This window comes from Pseudopipra pipra, chromosome 1, assembly GCF_036250125.1.
Source record: "Pseudopipra pipra isolate bDixPip1 chromosome 1, bDixPip1.hap1, whole genome shotgun sequence".
Classification (NCBI taxonomy): Eukaryota; Metazoa; Chordata; class Aves; order Passeriformes; family Pipridae; genus Pseudopipra; species Pseudopipra pipra.
The window spans coordinates 38,289,492-38,306,675 of record NC_087549.1 but is presented as its reverse complement, the minus strand read 5'-3'; the positions used below and the strand labels follow the sequence as shown (position 1 = coordinate 38,306,675).

Sequence of the window (17,184 nt, the reverse complement as noted above, 5' to 3'; positions counted from 1 at the left end):
GGGAAACGCTAGTACAGGACCCCCATAGTGTTCTGCAAGAACTTCATCCTCATCAGAAAGGATGCTAACAATCTGGTAACAGAAGCCCTTTCTCAACTACAGATATTACCTTGTTTTATGGGCATAATAATATTTTCCTAGATTGGGTTGCAATCACCAAAAAAGTAGCTGGAATTAAGGTAGAAAGAAATCCTCCTAGTAGTCTGGCCACTAGGACAAGGGATGGGGCCAAAGAAAAATCTGTTCTTTGAAATATAGCTGACATTGTTCGTTATTTGGTATTTTCAAAGTTCACCTGAAGTGGCCCTCCTGACTCTTGACTCCCTAAGAATCCATCAGAACAGTAGTTTGGTACCTGGATTAACTGAAAACCTATAGCTGGAGACTTGGCAAACTGCTCACACAGCAGCAGCTTGAGGTGTACAGTAGCTGAAGTTAAGTGTTTAACCTTTCAAATCAGATAGGATGAAGAAGTTAGGTCCTCCTGGGGTTATAAAAAAAAATAAATGGAAGTCTTTATCTGGCTGCTGCTTCAGGTACTGAAAGAGTAATGAACTTAGCTCTAGCTCTGCATAAGGAACAACAACAACAACAAAATCAACCTGACAAATACCTTTTCTAGATTGATAACCCACCATATACTCAGACTCATCTTGCATAATCAAATCAATAAGCCATCTCACAAAGAAAAGTATTTACCTGAAACCCTAACCCATCATTCAAATTGACACACAGACCCCCACCCCAATTAAATGGAAGAATTTTGACTGAAAAGAATAGTACCTACTCTTTGTGAATTTTATATTGCTCATCTAATTTTAATTTGGCAATATTGTTCCAGGCAAGTGTTATACTTTCTTCTGTCAAATCTTCAAATGATTCTTCATTTGGAGAAACTGCAATAAAATGCCACGACAAAGTTTCATCACAAATAGAAAATAAAGACAGATTTCAAATACGTAGGTAGCTGAAGTTGCAGACATAAATATGAAAGTACTGAAATAATGCAGAGCTCCAGGAATAAGACCTTTAGGCTAATGTGGAGAGTGACAAGATCAATAGCTTATTTCCAAGTCTCTTCCTTAATTTCCATAGGCTTACACAGTCAAAAATAGGATTTTTCTCCCCAAACCAGGGCTTTTAAACTGCAGACTTTACAGAACATAATTCCAAAATGGAAAACAAACAAAATAGAAAAACCAAAAACTTTTTGGCAAAGATGTTTAGGAGCCTTTGAAATGCCAAGAGCTTTCCAAATGTAACAGTACTAGAAAACCAATTTATTGCTACAATAAAGCATATGCTTTTGTTATTCTGTTGCACTCTGTTTTGAATGTCACAACTTCATTTCACTGCACTGTTACAAAAGGAGTGAAAAATGCAACAAAATTGAAATAATTAGATGTCAATTACTATAAAAAGGTCAAACCCAAGAGGAACTGTTCACCTGTGAATTAATGACTTAGGCAGCATACCACCACATCTATTTAACACATATGACCATTATCATCACATACAACTTTCAAAGCCACTCTTGCCATCTGGATGCTACAGGTTGCCACACTAAGTAGCACTCGTCTTCAGTCCTCTGCTTAAAAATGAAGGCCATCAAATGTTAGGTGAATTGAAGTCAATTTCAATTGAGAAAAACCTTTCCAAGTGATACCTGGGCTGAAGATTCAGTCCAATTTATAGCTGGATCACTGCACATATGATGAGGACAATAGCATCTTAGTTTCAGAGAAGTGGTGTAAATTCTGCCTTGAACAGAAGTCTGTGAAGGCATGACATATCCTTTTCTTGAAGTTATTTAATCAACTTTGTCCCTTTGTATTTAGGGGGGGAAAAAAGAGTACTTTCCTTACATATTTTCATTCAGGTAATGGAAAAGGGAAAAAATTCAGATGCTTAATTTAGCTACTAGGGGTTACTTTGATCAAGCCAAATGATCACCCCGAAGAACATCCCTGTTAAAAACCTGAACAAATCTTTACACCATCTACAATGCAGATACAGTCACTGAAACTGTTGTATTATCAGCTTGAATTTGAAGTGTTGTGAAAGGCCAGGGATGACAGCCCTCCCACAGCTTCAGAAGCAGAGGTTGAACAGTCCCAGAGATCACTGGAACAGAAGGCAAAATGAAGGACAAAGCAGGCTGACATCTTTTCAAATTTGAAACTGGTGTTGTCCATTTTTCTTTACCATTTAGTTCATGGATTTATTTTGAGTTGGCTTACAGAGAATGGAACCAAGACAGCTGAATAATGAGATCCTGGGGGAGAAAGACACAGAACTACTCAAAGTTACAAATCCTTTACATCATCAGTTTATCTGTTAAACATTTACCTGGAGACTCAGTTATGGAAACGCTGTGACTCGATGTTCGAGACAAGCTTTTCAACCTCGGTATTATCCTTTGAGGATGAGGGGTTGTAAACAACTGCTTTGGCGTCTGTCCAAACTCCAAAATTTGTGTCAGCAGAGCTACTTTTTCATTGGGGTCCATAATACTTTATAAAACAAGATATATAATTAAGCCAAGGAGGTGAGTACTTTTTTTCCCTTCCCGTTCCCTGAAAGCAAGGGCCTGCATGTGCAGTTACTATAGCACTATAGGCCATCACAAATTCTTACAGAACTGATTTACTATAGATTTGACAGACAGTCATATGATAGCTGCATCATTTTGTTTATGTACAATGGCAATATGCTCATCAATTGAAAAAGTGAAGCAATTTCAAAAAGCTGGACTGAAGAAATGTTCAAGTAACAATCTTCCAAGACATGCTAAAACTGAGAACATGATGCTGGTTCTCTGCATATTTGGGAGCATGAAAGAATAACTACACCATTCATGTACAGAGCCCTTTTACAGCTGGCAGAGAACTTGCAGAGATACTGAAAAACTCAACTAACTGCTTTAACAAAAACATTCAGATTCTTGATAATTACCTGTTTAAATCCACTCCTCCTTCATAAGTTAATGGGTGAAACACTGGAAAAAAAAGTTTATTTGTACATTGTAGGTATACAAGGCTCATTCTTTTGTCTTGCTATAAAACAAAGCTTTCTTTTTTACTCATCTTGGCTATATTTAAGCAACTAAGCTGTTTCAGCAGGCTATAAAGTTTGAGGTCTTACATTTTAATCCTGTTTTTTCAACCTGAAAGAAGTTCAGGATTTTTAGGAGACTCTTGGAAAGTTTCAAAAAGAAATCAGTCCTTTCATAAAGGAAGGATGACTCATTTAAGCTTCATTAAATACTTTCCCCCAGTTAATGCAGAAGTAGATAAATAACAGTTGCATAACTGGATCTCTGGTTAGTTTTTAGACAAGTAACAAAAAGTAATAAAGAATGATCAGAAAGGTCTGTGTATTCACCTTTTCATTTGCCATTATCTGAATTACTTTGGGGCCTCTGCATAAGAACATTTACTTTGACATAAGTTCATTTACACACAGATACCTTCTGTCTCTTATCTACTCAAGTGTCTGCAATTCATTATGCTAATAAAATCCACACTGCAGCAGAAGCAGCATATTATGCATAAAATGCTCTCATTTGAGAGGTAAAAATAGAGGTGCTATAACTTATATGCTGATTTACTGTATTTAAAGCCTCTGATACATTGTAATTGACATTTACATTCACAGCATGACTGGCTGCCAAACCCTGAAATTCTAAAATATAGCCAAATCATGCTTTAAGGACATGTGGAAAAGTACACTAAACAGAAATGAACAACAACAACAACAACAACAACCACCAAAACACAAAAAACCCCAACAACAACAACAAAAAACCACACACCCCAAACTAAAACAAACCCCAAAAACACCTCATCATAAAACAAGCTACACTATCTTACCCTGGAACCAAATACTGACTACCAAATGAGGAGTTCCTTATTCCTTCTGTCTCCACCACTGTAGTAAGGTTTTCTTCCTAAACTTTTTCTGTCTTGCTAAGTGCAAATTATCTCAACATTGTCTGTTACTTACAATCCTTCAAAAGGATCACTGCTTCTGGAGTAAACACCATAAAAATATGATCTGCTAATCTTCCCTTACTATGAGGACATTTCCTTATTGTTTAGTAACATACACAGTTAAATATCAGACTTCTGAATAAGTTAATAATTGGTATTACTATTAGGTTTAGATAAATACATCAACACAGCAATCACATAACCACATTCCCCTTTGTTAGCAACCACAGTGCCTAAACACATGTTCAGAATAAGATTGCAAACAGGGAAACTTCCCACATGCAGTAGTATATAGGTAGACAAGGACAAACCCACAAATCCTTCTTTCTTTCTCCTAAAGAGCTTTAGCCCATTAGTCCATTCTTTCCCTTGCTAGTTCTCTCAGGAGGAGGGGGAATATTGCATTGAAATTCTTATACTGCAATTGAAATGGGGGAAAGTTAAATACAAGTTTACGTGGAGACCCTGCAGACGCCCATTTTAAATAGGGAAATACTAATTCCATACTATATTGCCACACCATGCTGTGTGAGCAATTTACAGCAATGCTATAGAATTTTCTTGCCTACCACCTTAAGTACACCCTCAAAGATGCAAATCACCACAAAGGCAATGTTATCAGATACGTCATTATTTCCAGTACTGAACAACTGCATTTCCTTTAGGGATCAAGCATTCAGAGCACAGTTATGAAAGCTCAAAACAAAACAAGCATTAGATATCTTGTTATTTACCATTCCTGCCTAATTGAAGCATCCCTTTTTTTCCTGTTTCCATAAAGTGTGTATTTACCATTGTGAGCTGCAACTGCTTCACTTCCTTTCTGCTTGTAGCCAAATATTATGTCAATCCATTCATGAAGATGTTCTGATACATACTGACTTTCTAAAGCCTCTTGGCTCTTCTGAAGAAAGTCATCAGGACCTGACAAAAGAAGGGTTAATTAAAGGAGAAGATAACCCACTCAGTATTGGTATCCAGCTCTGTCCCTCCTTCTTGAAAAGCCAACCAAACACCCCCCACAAAACCTCAAACTTCTTATAAAAATTAAAAGCAACTATTAATTATGTCAATGTTTTAAAGAAAGAATTCCTTTAGAAGAAACCATAATGCATATTTTGAGGAAGGACCACCATTCCAGGAATCCAGATAATCTTGAATTAATGTATATAATACAAGAAGTTTGACTATTATTACCTGATGCCCAAGGTGGAAGCTCCACATCTTCAACTATCTTTCCACCCTGCCTTTTTCCCAAGTCCAACTTCAAACTGTTTACTAGAAAACTAGGATCGTTTTCATAAAATTCTGGAATCAACTGGAAGTTAAACAAACAAACAAAAAAAGCAAGTTTTGAGATTAGCTTAGTTTTGATCACTTAAACAGAATACATTCAGTGTAAAGAAAGTGGCTCAAACTGCCACAGTTACCAAAGTTCAAAGTTCGTATGTCAAGTCCTAAAGTTAAGCACTAATTTTCCAAGTTTTACCTACAGGGCAGTTCTCTGAACTAAATTCAGAGTGGCACACATATTTTAACATGTAATGTGTGACATATAAACCCATAATATCTAAGAGTATCTTTAGAACTCTTATTGCATAGGTACCTTCTCATTTTCAGTATTTTCAATACATCAAGTAAGAATAAAGAGAAAAATCTAGAATAAAACTAGAATTATGACAGAAGTTTCAGAGGTTAAATCAATTATTTAAATACCCTCATAGCTAACCATTAACTATAGACTTTTTTTACCACTGTATTAAATAATGTTTCTTTGAGAAAGGAGTTTAACAGTGCTCACTATCTGACAGTTCATTACTCTCAAGATATTCTCCAAGTTATAGTTTCTTAAGGCTAAAAAAACCTAAGATACTACTTCTAGAGTTTAACTTCTCCAGATGTAGTATTGCAATACAGCCAAATCTTTACAAGATTCCAGCAGACAATACATAAAATTACATCTTTGGAGCCTTAATCCACTCTGGTAATTCCCATTTATTTCCAGTAACATTCACAATGATATGCTAAACTAAAAGCCAGAAAGCAGACACAGGCAAGCAATCATGGAGTTATAGAATTGATACAGGATTACAACAGCATTCATAAAGCATTCATAAAATGTAATCATCAGCCTTAAAAAACAAAACAAAACAACAACAAAAAAACCCAAAACCAAAACACCAACCAAACAAAAAAAAACACACCACAACAAAAAAAAGGAAACAAATCCACACAACTGAAAACCACAAACAACAAAATAAAAAACCACCAAACACACCCCAACCAAAAACTCTCAGATCAACAGGAGATGAGAAAGCATAGCAGAGATAACAAGAAACACTTGAATAATTTTCCAGCCATTTACCTCTTTGAAATCTGTCGCACCATCCAAACAGTTTTTCCAGGTTTCTGCAATACTAGATAATACAAAAAATAAAAAATTATTTTTAAGGCTTTGCAGTCCCCATTAGTGCATATTTGAAAACAAAACCAGACTAGTTATAGACAAAATGTAAACAAACCTATTGAACATTCTGTCAGCGTGATCAAACTTTCCGTTCTGCAGGCAGAGCATGTATTCTGGAGCTAAGGAGAAAAAAAATCATCAGCTTGCTCCAAGCCTTGTATGCTTTGGAGGTAATTGTCTGCTCAGAGAGCATGTAAAAGCTGTCTTACCAACTCTAACGAGATAAAACAAAACGTAACCCGGAGATGAATAATGGCTTCCATACATGAACTTAGGCTCTGGCATTTCCTGATAACGTGTCTGCAACACAAGAAGAAAGAAATGTCTGTTTAAAATCAGCATTCCTGCTTTCCCTCAATACTAAACACATACATGTTTTTTAAAGGCACAGATTAGGGCCCTCAATTATTTTTCTAACAATAAAACAAACTCTTAAATTCTAATAACTATGCAGCTTTAATCTGAGCAAATTGATACAGCAAAACAGTTGTTAAAACTGATCATCCAGAACTATCAGATATTCAGGCTTTTTTCCTCTCTCACTTTTACATGTAACTGCAATGATTCAATTTCCAAGGTGTGCAAACAGACTTCCTTTTTTGTCTTTCACATCAAGTTTAGTGAGAGTATGGAAGAACATACTGACTCAATTCAACCTGGAATATTCCTTCTTGTCTGAAGCTCCTGTGTGTTATCCTAAAATCTATTGTAACCTAAACACAATGACTTTTACTGCAGTAAGTATGAGGCAGATAACAGTTTGAGAAAAGTCAGATTTTAGAAAGAAAACTTTATCTACTATTACTGAAAGCATAATATTGATCATGTTCTTACCTTCTGCAACCTTAGGAAGCTGTATGACTTTGAAACATCTTATCTTTTTTATCAATATAATGCAGTTATTCTGTCAATAATTTTTTCTAATGCTTTATTAAGAATTAATAAAGGTTCCAGCACATTACATATAGTTATGTTCTGTAAATTATTTTGGCATAATTAACTTTCTATAGGAGACAATGATTTTATACAAAGAATTAAAACCCAAGAAACTGAGGACCTTTTAAGTCTGTAACTACGCATTTGACAGCTTATGAAAAGAAAGCCTACTCTGAGAAATGGAAAAACTTGGTGCACTATTATCTGCACACAGAATTTTCAAGTTAGTGCTCTGATCTCCATGGATCCAGATTTCCACCCTTTGAAGTACTCTCCCTCAAATTCAGCATTTTTCTTAATTGAAATACTTCAGATTTCTACCACTTTTTCTTGTTTGTTTTTTTTTTTCCAAATATATTTTACATTATGCATTTAAATCCATTGGTCTTGAAGTTTCATATATCCACGTATGCTTATAGCATCTCAATGCTTACCATAAACATACTTAAATGGATTTGGGGATATTATTTTAAAAGCAAGGGAAAACATTCAAAAGCATAACATATGAAACAGAGAGAGGAAACAGATTCTAATAATTTTAAATTAGTACTGACAAAACCAGTACTGATGAAATTAAGCTGAAAACATTATAGGTATGTTTGCTTCTGATAGGTTTATAGTTAGCTTTAATATCTATGTATTTCCCAAATCTTGCTGGACAAAGCTTCTTTTATTGCCAATAGGTACAAGGCCGAAAATGTGCAGCACATAAATGCCAAGATATACATACCAATAGCCTATCCAGCCTTTCCTTATTCAGGGCACCAACTGGTTTACTAAGGTCACGAAATGTTTCAGGCTTTGTAAGATCTAAAAAAAAAAATTTCATAGACTAAGTATTCTATTAGACATTCATGTACTCTCATCAATATTTAAAAACAAAAGAAAAAACCTACCCAAACAGCAACAAAACAAACAAAAAACAACACAGAACCCCTTCAGTAATTTTCTCTCTCCCTACTAACTGCAAAATCATTAAATCTTATTGTAAATGGCTACTTATCTTCTTCCTTCCAGGTAGATAATCTCATAATCTCTTGCTTAAGAACCAGTAGTTAATGTATGAGACAGGTACTGCAATAAATATTACCTAGGCAAGGTCCTGCTACCTGAGGCACAAAACCAGCTGGTATCACCTTCTTCCTACTCATTAACTATTCTGTCAGGCTGCAGTTAAGTCCCACCATACAACCAGACTGAAGTGTTTGAGCAGGTGCTGATGAACATCATGAGATACCCCTACTCTACTACTTGTAGAAGGACACAATCCTCAAAAGGACCAGCTTCCCACACAAACTGCTCTAAGATCCTTAATAAAGGAGCCTATTTAGGCACAAGCCTTGTCAGACTCTTCCATTCAGCTTGCAATGTTAAGAATTATAAAAGAACACCTAGATTCTACACATTTCAGTGCACCGAAGCTGTTCCATAAAGAGTAATTTTACTGGTTCTTTTCTATTTTTTAGAATCACAGAAAGGCTTTGAATGCTCAGTGTTGCTGATTTGCAAAGCAACCAAGGAGACGTTTAGAACATACTCTGTATGTGAGGAGTGCAATACTTAACAGAAAAAGGTGAGGTATTTTGTCCCCTAAACCAGAGGGGAAGGTTAAGTCCACAAGAAAACATCCAAGATCACTAATACCAGATTCATTTTGATGTAACATGAATTTTATGCAGTGTAAAAGCCCCTCCCCCCCCACGTTTCAGGCTGGATATGATGCAGTAACATGCCTTTTTTATACACATACCTAATACTGAACTAGAGTAGTCTGCTATGATCCAAGGAAATACAGGATACTGGGAGAGATCATTGCAGCTTCTATCAGCCAGATTGTTGAGATGAAGAAGATACTGGTAATTTGAAATATGTCCTCGCTGCCACTGCAACATATAACTTTCAGCTGTATGCTCTGCAATATGATTTTCTAAAATAAAACAAAACATTAAGAGTTGTGACGTCTGGAGTTCCACCCCCAAATTATAATGTGATTAACATTATGCAAGATACTATAAAATAATTAAGGGCATAGTTGCTTAATAGGACAAGTCAGAATCGAGTGGCAACTTCATGTTTCAATAGCTACCATACTTCACACTTTTCAAAGATCTTTTCAAATGGGCCTAAAGTGCATTCAACCAAGAAAAAAAATAAAGAAGGAGTGCTAAAACAAAACAAAAAGAATGGATGAACATTTATGGAGGAACAGAAAAATGTTTCCAATCCATGAACAAGGCTCTTGGCAATCTGGCAACCTTTAAGATTTCAAATTTCCAGAAGCAGTTCTGCTAGAGTCAAGAAAAAGTTAAATATATTTTCTTACTGGTCAACTAAGGACACTCACTAACAATGATGTGTGGAATGGAGTCATATATGTACATGAAGAAGATCTAATTTCAGAACCAGTGAAACAGAGACTAGAGGGAAAAGAAAACTTGACCCCTACTTAAGAAAGTAGGAATTATGCACCTGGAGCTTCTGTTTGAATAATAGTCAGGGGCTCAAGAAATTCAAGCTGCATTACTCTCTGCTTAATAGCTGTAATATCAAGGTATGCTGATGGACAACTGGGTTACTTATTTATTTTTAAATTGTTCCTTTCTTTGATTCAGTTTACAGTACCTTGCCAAATGCCTGAAATGAAGGACTGCAAACCATGGCATGATGGCAAGAAAAAAATTTGGATTAGATCAAATCAGGCCTCTATTTTAGCTCACCATAGGCTGGAAAGGCACATTCCAATCCTCCATTCACTTTAGTACTTTAAACTCTACAAGTAAAAAGTGTTAGCACCTTCAAAGAGAGGATCTTCTACTGTCAGAGAAAGATACCGAGGTGCTAGAAACACCTTTAGATAAAAGGCTTTTTTTTTATCTCTAAGCTCTAACATCATCATCATCATCATCATCATCATCATCTGCACCTTGAAATTTCATTTTTGAAAGTTATCCAGAAAACAAAGTCTGAAGCAGGGGAATAGCATGTGGTTATTTCAATAACAGAGAAAATAATGTCAGAATCTATTTCCTTTCCAAAGAAAAATGTAAAACACTAAAATAATTCTCAGCGAAAATAATTCCTTTGTGACCTTTCCACTTTGCTTTCTGAAGTGGGAAAAATGTCAACTGATATTTAGGCGAATTCATTAAAACAGAACTAGAGCTCTGGTACAAAACAAAATAGCAAAAAATTTACATAAACATTTTCAATATTGGCAGTAAATATGAGTTTCAGTGTTTCAGTTGAAGTAGCATTACAGGAAAACTATTCGTTTTTTTCTCCTTTTTTTCCAGGACATGTGTTTTTTAGAAAGTTTCTGTTCACCATCTGCAAAAGACATGCATCACTCTCCAGGAATTAATGAATACAAGACTTAATAGAAATAAGAATTTAACTATTTCAGGATGGTACTTTTCATCAACTATCACTAAGACTGAGGAAAGTTCAAAATGTGTGCACTGGAAATCCACCCACTGCAGGAAGTTTCTCAATAGGATTTTTACTTGGACTAAACTGAGTGCCAAGGGGATCCATACACAAGTCAGTGTATATTCTTTCAGCAAAACACTGTTTAGCTGAGTGGATCTTATTTATCTCTTACTTTGAAGAGAGTGTTTTGAGGGGTTTTTTGTTTCATTTGTTTGTTTGTTTGTTTTTTTGGTGGGTGTGTGTTAAATGACAGTGCATATCAAGTTGCAAATTAAAAGAATTAGTTAATGCCGTATCAGATTTCATACTCAGCTCTTCAAACACATACAAATAGATGCAATTTCACAACCTTTATTCTGATCTTTGTTTACTTCTATTAAATTTTTTTACAGCTTCTGTTTATTCTTCTCATTCTTCCTACAAATCAACAGACCAAAACCCAGACAAATTTCCCTTCACAAGGTACGCCACATGACATGAATAAATAAATACTGCAAACCTATATATGTTGCAATAAGGAAATAGACCTCATCTCGATCTTGATAGTTGTAGAATTTCAAGTAGATGTCAGAACACAGATCGTTTTCTGTGCAAAATACTTCAAGGCCCTTAAAAGTTAACAGGGGGAAAAACATAAATGAGAGCAAGCACTAACAAGCTGTAATACTCGTGTTTGTTAACAGAATATTCCAGTTACTAATATCTAAATCTTCAGACTCTATACTGGGGAGCAGTTTTGCCCACAAAGTGAAATATTTTAACTTTTCTATTTCTAATCATAAAAGCATTCAGTTTACATCCAAGTGAGCACATGGCTTTACCGCTGTCCATAGGTTGGCTCTGCCTGGATTAATTGAGCATAGGTAATATATTTTTTTTGCCTAAGTGAATGGAGTGATGCAAAAGAATTAAATGTCGATTTGGTTTAATTGTGTTTCAAAACAAAACATTTTCTACAAGACTAAAATTTCAGTGCAAACACTGAAAGCATAGAACTGAAGTTCCACTGGAGCAGTCTCATCATCTCTTAGTCATGTACAGTGGGACTCATCACTCCACATTAGCCTCTATCTGAAGCAGTGACCAAACTTCCTCCATGAATCAATCCAGAGAGAAAATGCACTATGAGAAAGAAATTAATTCTAACCCAAGATAGGTGTTTGAGATAAATGGAATGAATTGCTCCCTGGTGATACTCCCTTCTCCCATTCCCCTATACTGACTGCTTATGAAAAAAACTTTTCATCCTTGTCAGAGTTCACCCTTTCTGTTTTCATCTTTTTGACAACATAAGGAAATAAAACACTTAAGAACCAGAAGGGATCATCAAGTGCCGTTCACTACTTACTCCAGAGCTCTAAAAATGCATGTTTTTTACCTAACGATGCACACGGTTTCAGAGGGTCATTTTAAGAAACAATATACACAGCAAGACATGAAAATAAAATAAATATTTGAGCTTACCAGTGGCATTAGCCCATGTCTTCTTTTATAGATCCGGCGCACATTTTGCAGTGTTATTTGTACAACCGGTTTCTGTGGGGCATGAGGGAGGGGAAAGAAAAGATGGAGACATATCAGCAGTTTTATGTTCTACCTTACCCTCTCCAGACAATCTGAAGTTTTTGCTAACTATAAATACTAGCAACACGAAAACAATATCCATCCATGTCATTTTAGCAGTGGAATAAAGATGCTAAGCAGTCACATTAAAAAGAGGAAGTTTATCTTTGCTGTTGTTTTCTGCCTCAGTAGCAAAGTAGTTTAAGAATAAATAAACCACAGTGTATTATCAACCGAGTCTGTCACCAGTTGCAACACTCATGCAAGAGAGAAGCAGCACACAGCAAACGATTTCAAAAGTAAAGAAGCCATCGAGCTGCTGGGCAAACTGTGCCAATGGTGCCACCTGGCGGCTGGAAAAAATGGCACTGTCATCTTCCACTGTGACACACACTTTCCTTGCCTGGACATACTTCTATCATGTCATAGAATCATAAAAAGAGTTTGGGTTGGAACAGACCTTTAAAGATCATCTAGTTCAACCCCTCTGCAATGATCAGGGACATCTTTAACTAGATCAGGTTGCTCAGAGCCCAGTCACATCTGATCTTAATGTTTCCAGGGATGGGGCATCCATCAACTCTCTGGGCAAAACATGCCAGCATTTTACCACAGTCATTGTAAAAAACTTTTTTTCTATCTAGTCTGAATCTAGTCTCTTCTAGTTTAAAACTATTACTCCTTGCCCTATTGCAACAGGCCCTGCTAAAAAATCCGTTCCCCAAATTCCTCCTGCTTTGTCAAACACACTTCTCTTACTCCTTTTTCCATTTTCTGTACTAGCTTCAGACTTTCCTTCCTCTTGTCACAGACATGATCTCTCTAGGTCAATGTTTCTTTTAGAGCAGTTAGAGTTTTTTCTTTCTTTTCTCTGTTCCTGGGACTCCAGACTCCTTCTCTTAATCTTCTGCTTGTCTTTTCCTTGTCCTTAGGGCACTCAAATTAGGCAGATTCCTTTCTTCCCCCCAGGGTACTCAGCAGATGAGAGCACTAGAGGTGGGCTCAGGTACTGAGCCCCGTGGAGGATACTAGCAGCCCAGCATTGGGATTAGAGGATGGGTCTGACTTGGTCCTTCATCCCTGGCCAGACGCTGCTCTACCAGCCTGTGGGACCAGTCATATCCAGATGGAGCAACAGCAGGGCTGCTGATGCAAACTCACATGCTGACAAGCAAATTGGGAAAAAAATTAGCCTGAGAATAAAAATTTTCTGGTAACTGTGCCACTGCCATGTCCATATTGAAGGTGTTTCACAGAATCATAGCTAAGTCAGTAGCCTGCTAAGACTATCGCTGCTATTTCTGTGACAAAGTTCCAAAGCAGAAATCTATCTGCAACAGGTACTCAGTTTTCCTCTAGAGAAAGAAACGACTAGTTTAAAAGAAAACCTAGCTAACATCTTCCAAAGTAAACTACATGTATATAAAGCTCTCACTAGGTAGGAATGGCATCACAGAGTAAGATTTGGAAATTTATCTTAAATGAAGTGTTACAAAAAAAGATCTTCAAATATTAATAGAGAATGAACAAAGGACATTTTGTGCTTTGTCATTAGAAGGTAAATTTTAAGCAAGTTAGCACAGAATAAAGCCTCAGAAGAGAGATACACTAAATGCAACAGAGCAGAACAGATCAAAGAAAACTAAGGAGCTTCTGATTATAACTGAAAATAGTGTCTTCTTGGAGATATGCTCTATGTGCATTTAAGAGAAATAGTACAGAAAATTAAATCTGTCCACTAGCAGGGCAGCGTGCTCATGTTGTATGCAAGATCATCTATGAGACACTTACAGGATATCCATTAAGAGGCTGGAAGTACAAGTTAGCATCAGTAACACACACATGCCCTGGATTAGTCACCAGTGGCGTCACCATTTCTGCTTTACATTCCATATGCAGCGTTTCAGAAATGCTTTGAAATCTACAAGTGAAGAAAAGGAGTAAGTTTACCTCCAGTTCTTACTTTGGTAGAGGCACCCTTAAATTCTTTAGAAAGGTTTTAAGTTAGCTTATAGCCTTGGAACATCAGAAAGGGGACTTCAGGAAGGATATATCACACAGGAAAAAAGTTCTTTGTTGAGACCTTTACTTGAATAGGCAGTCTGAAAAGGAATGCTGCTGCAGGAAACCAGTTGACTTTTCTATACAGTTTTATTTGACATATGCTGATGCCCAATTTACAATAAATTCACAGATAAACAAAACAGTTTAGAGACATAAAAAATTAACACGTTCATCTTCACAACATAGAATTTCCTACTCTCCATTCCAGACGCTTCAGAATTCAAAGATAACAGTCTGAATTAGAGAACTCACACTACCTTAAACAACCACCTAAGTATCAATGCAGTAGACTAATCAACCAAGCTAAAAATGATTTCTCTGTAGAAAGTGATTAGAAAAGTACCTGTTTTTGTCAAATGAAGTTCTAGCCAAGCGTGATTGCAATATAGCAGTTATCTAATGTGGAAGGAAAGAAAAGTAAATATGGTCTATGATTCAAATAGAATTAAAGTTATTATTAAACAGTGATCATGATACCATTATTAAACAGAGATATTAGAAATAATCAGATACTTACCATGGCAGCTTGATCTCCCATCTTATCTAGACAAGAAGCCCTGTAAAGCTAAACAACAATCTTTAAGTGAAATAGCTCAGAGATCTCCCACAGAGCTCAGAAGCTAACAGAAACAGGAGAGGCTTTAGCATTCTTTGTGACAGAATACTAAAATATCTATTATTACTTCTTTTTAAAGTAGGATAATGTTTGTTCATCGCTACTGGCATGTTATTACTTTGTCTGTATACTACCACTCTGCATACTAAAAGCTAATACAGGTTGCTTATGACAGCTGTCAGAACAAGATGTTGTTTTCAACTCTACATTTTAAAAATAGATACTCTAAGATTTCCATCTTGAGAACAAAAAAAGAAAACTCTACATTAAAAATCAAAAGATGCTGTGATGAAGTACGTAGTGATATCAAATAACCACATACCTGATGTAGAGTTTGCACAACATCTCCTACTTTCCCAGCAACATCCAGTTGGAATAAGTGTTCTGTTCTACCCTAAAATTAAAAGTACATTTACCAGAAATGAGTTTCAAAAAAAGCTCAGTGAAAAAAAAAAACTAAAATAAAAATAACAAAAAAACCCCAAACACCCTAAATTATAAATAAAGAAAATGTAGTAAAAGTATGCTATCAAAGATTGTGCTACACGTCAAACATTCCAAAAGCAGATGTAAAACCTGATCTTTTTTCTTTAGAAATTTATCTTCCCTGTGGTAAGCTCTTTGTGCAGTACTTTGTCCGTTGTTTGATACAATGCAACATAACAGCTTTGAACCGAACAAATTAATGCATTGTAAACACCAGTAAATGTAGAGCTAGTACACGTTCTGCCTATTTTAATATCAGGTAAAAATAAAGTAAATATAGAACTAGAAAGTGACATATTACATTTAAACAGCTACTGTATATCTTGTAGACAAAAGATACCAGCCCATCAAAATTTTAAAATATGGGCTAAAAAAGTTAATCATTCTTCTCTACATAAATGACTTTGAGAGGAAAAGATCCCAAATTCAATCACAGCCTATTTTGAAGAATCATTTACAAAAGCCTCACTAACACATCACTCAGTATATGCAGAACCCTCCTTTTTCCCCTACAAAGTTTTTCCAGCTTTCTCAAGTGTCATTTCATAGTAGATTTTTCTGGTTTTAATGTCAGTGTATTAATAGTATAAGCATGAACCAACTGATACTAAATTTACACATAACTCATATTTAGCAAAGGTTGTGGGATCCTTTAATGACCCCTGAATACAGTATAAAACTATATCAACACACTTCTGTAGGTTTTTGTAAATTCTAAGGCTAGACTTTAAAAAAAAGTGATCAGTAAGAGTACAGCAAGACACTGATCAGTGGATATAGCCAGATTAATTTAAAACTGAAGGAAGGAAGACATGAAAATCTAGACAATCTTTGGTGTAATATATGTGATCTGAGCTGAACTGACACCAATACAAGAGGAAAGCATGCTTCAGGAAGCAAATGGAACTGGGTTATGGGGAGACAAGGAATTCAGTGGCACTTTAGATAAATGCTTTGTAACATTTCACCCAGAGCACTATTTTCCTTCAACAGGGAAAACACAGCTCTCAGAAATCCTAGTGGATGGTCTGTAAGGATTGCTTACAGCCAACAATGTAAAAGCTTATGTGATCAGTTGTCTCTGTAGCTCTCCAACCATATGCAAAGACAATAGCTCAGTATTTTGTAATTGATCTGAAACAATCAATGCAAGACAAGGAAGATAAAATGTATTACCCAATTCCAGCACTCAGTGAAACATATGGAACTGGCAATGATTCAAGTAGAAGATATTTAGCAGCAACAGAAAAAAAATCTGAAGTGATTGAAGGTGAACTGTTTTAAAATGCAGAAACACAGCTGCACTTTAGTGAAGTAAATTGTAATGGTTAACTGTCAGAAATGTTTTAGCTATGTATGAATCATAACTTAGGAGAAAATGAAGTGAAAAGCCTTCTAAACAGTCCTTCTGACTCTTTTCTTTTTCATTGTGTTGGCAATGGGATAAGGTATTTCTGTGATACTTAATAAATCTTGCACACAGATGCAAACCAGAAAATGGTAGGACTAGAAGACAAAACAGGTTTAACACATGAAGAATTAACAGAATAAAACAAACAAAGAAAGAAAAATTTAAACTCCTACTTTAGAGGCAGATCTAATCACAAAACTAACCCAAAGCAGTTGTTGGG

At 35.9% G+C, this 17,184-nt stretch overlaps 1 protein-coding gene across 3 annotated transcripts in view; it reads right to left on the bottom strand.

Annotated features, from left to right (window-relative positions):
• The window catches only part of NSMAF (neutral sphingomyelinase activation associated factor), a 39,298-nt gene that overhangs the window by 7,674 nt on the left and 14,440 nt on the right, over window positions 1-17,184 (bottom strand). For all 3 annotated transcript variants that reach the window (XM_064652463.1, XM_064652443.1, XM_064652454.1), the window contains exons 7-22: window positions 15,390-15,461; window positions 14,969-15,016; window positions 14,795-14,847; window positions 14,179-14,308; window positions 12,289-12,360; window positions 11,324-11,432; window positions 9,146-9,322; window positions 8,126-8,205; window positions 6,669-6,759; window positions 6,515-6,578; window positions 6,358-6,409; window positions 5,190-5,310; window positions 4,785-4,916; window positions 2,956-2,998; window positions 2,350-2,513; window positions 788-896 (exon numbers count right to left, since the gene is read on the bottom strand). In XM_064652463.1, coding sequence (XP_064508533.1) covers window positions 788-896; window positions 2,350-2,513; window positions 2,956-2,998; window positions 4,785-4,916; window positions 5,190-5,310; window positions 6,358-6,409; window positions 6,515-6,578; window positions 6,669-6,759; window positions 8,126-8,205; window positions 9,146-9,322; window positions 11,324-11,432; window positions 12,289-12,360; window positions 14,179-14,308; window positions 14,795-14,847; window positions 14,969-15,016; window positions 15,390-15,461 — 1,517 coding nt within the window. The remainder of the gene's footprint in view (window positions 1-787; window positions 897-2,349; window positions 2,514-2,955; window positions 2,999-4,784; window positions 4,917-5,189; window positions 5,311-6,357; window positions 6,410-6,514; window positions 6,579-6,668; window positions 6,760-8,125; window positions 8,206-9,145; window positions 9,323-11,323; window positions 11,433-12,288; window positions 12,361-14,178; window positions 14,309-14,794; window positions 14,848-14,968; window positions 15,017-15,389; window positions 15,462-17,184) is intronic.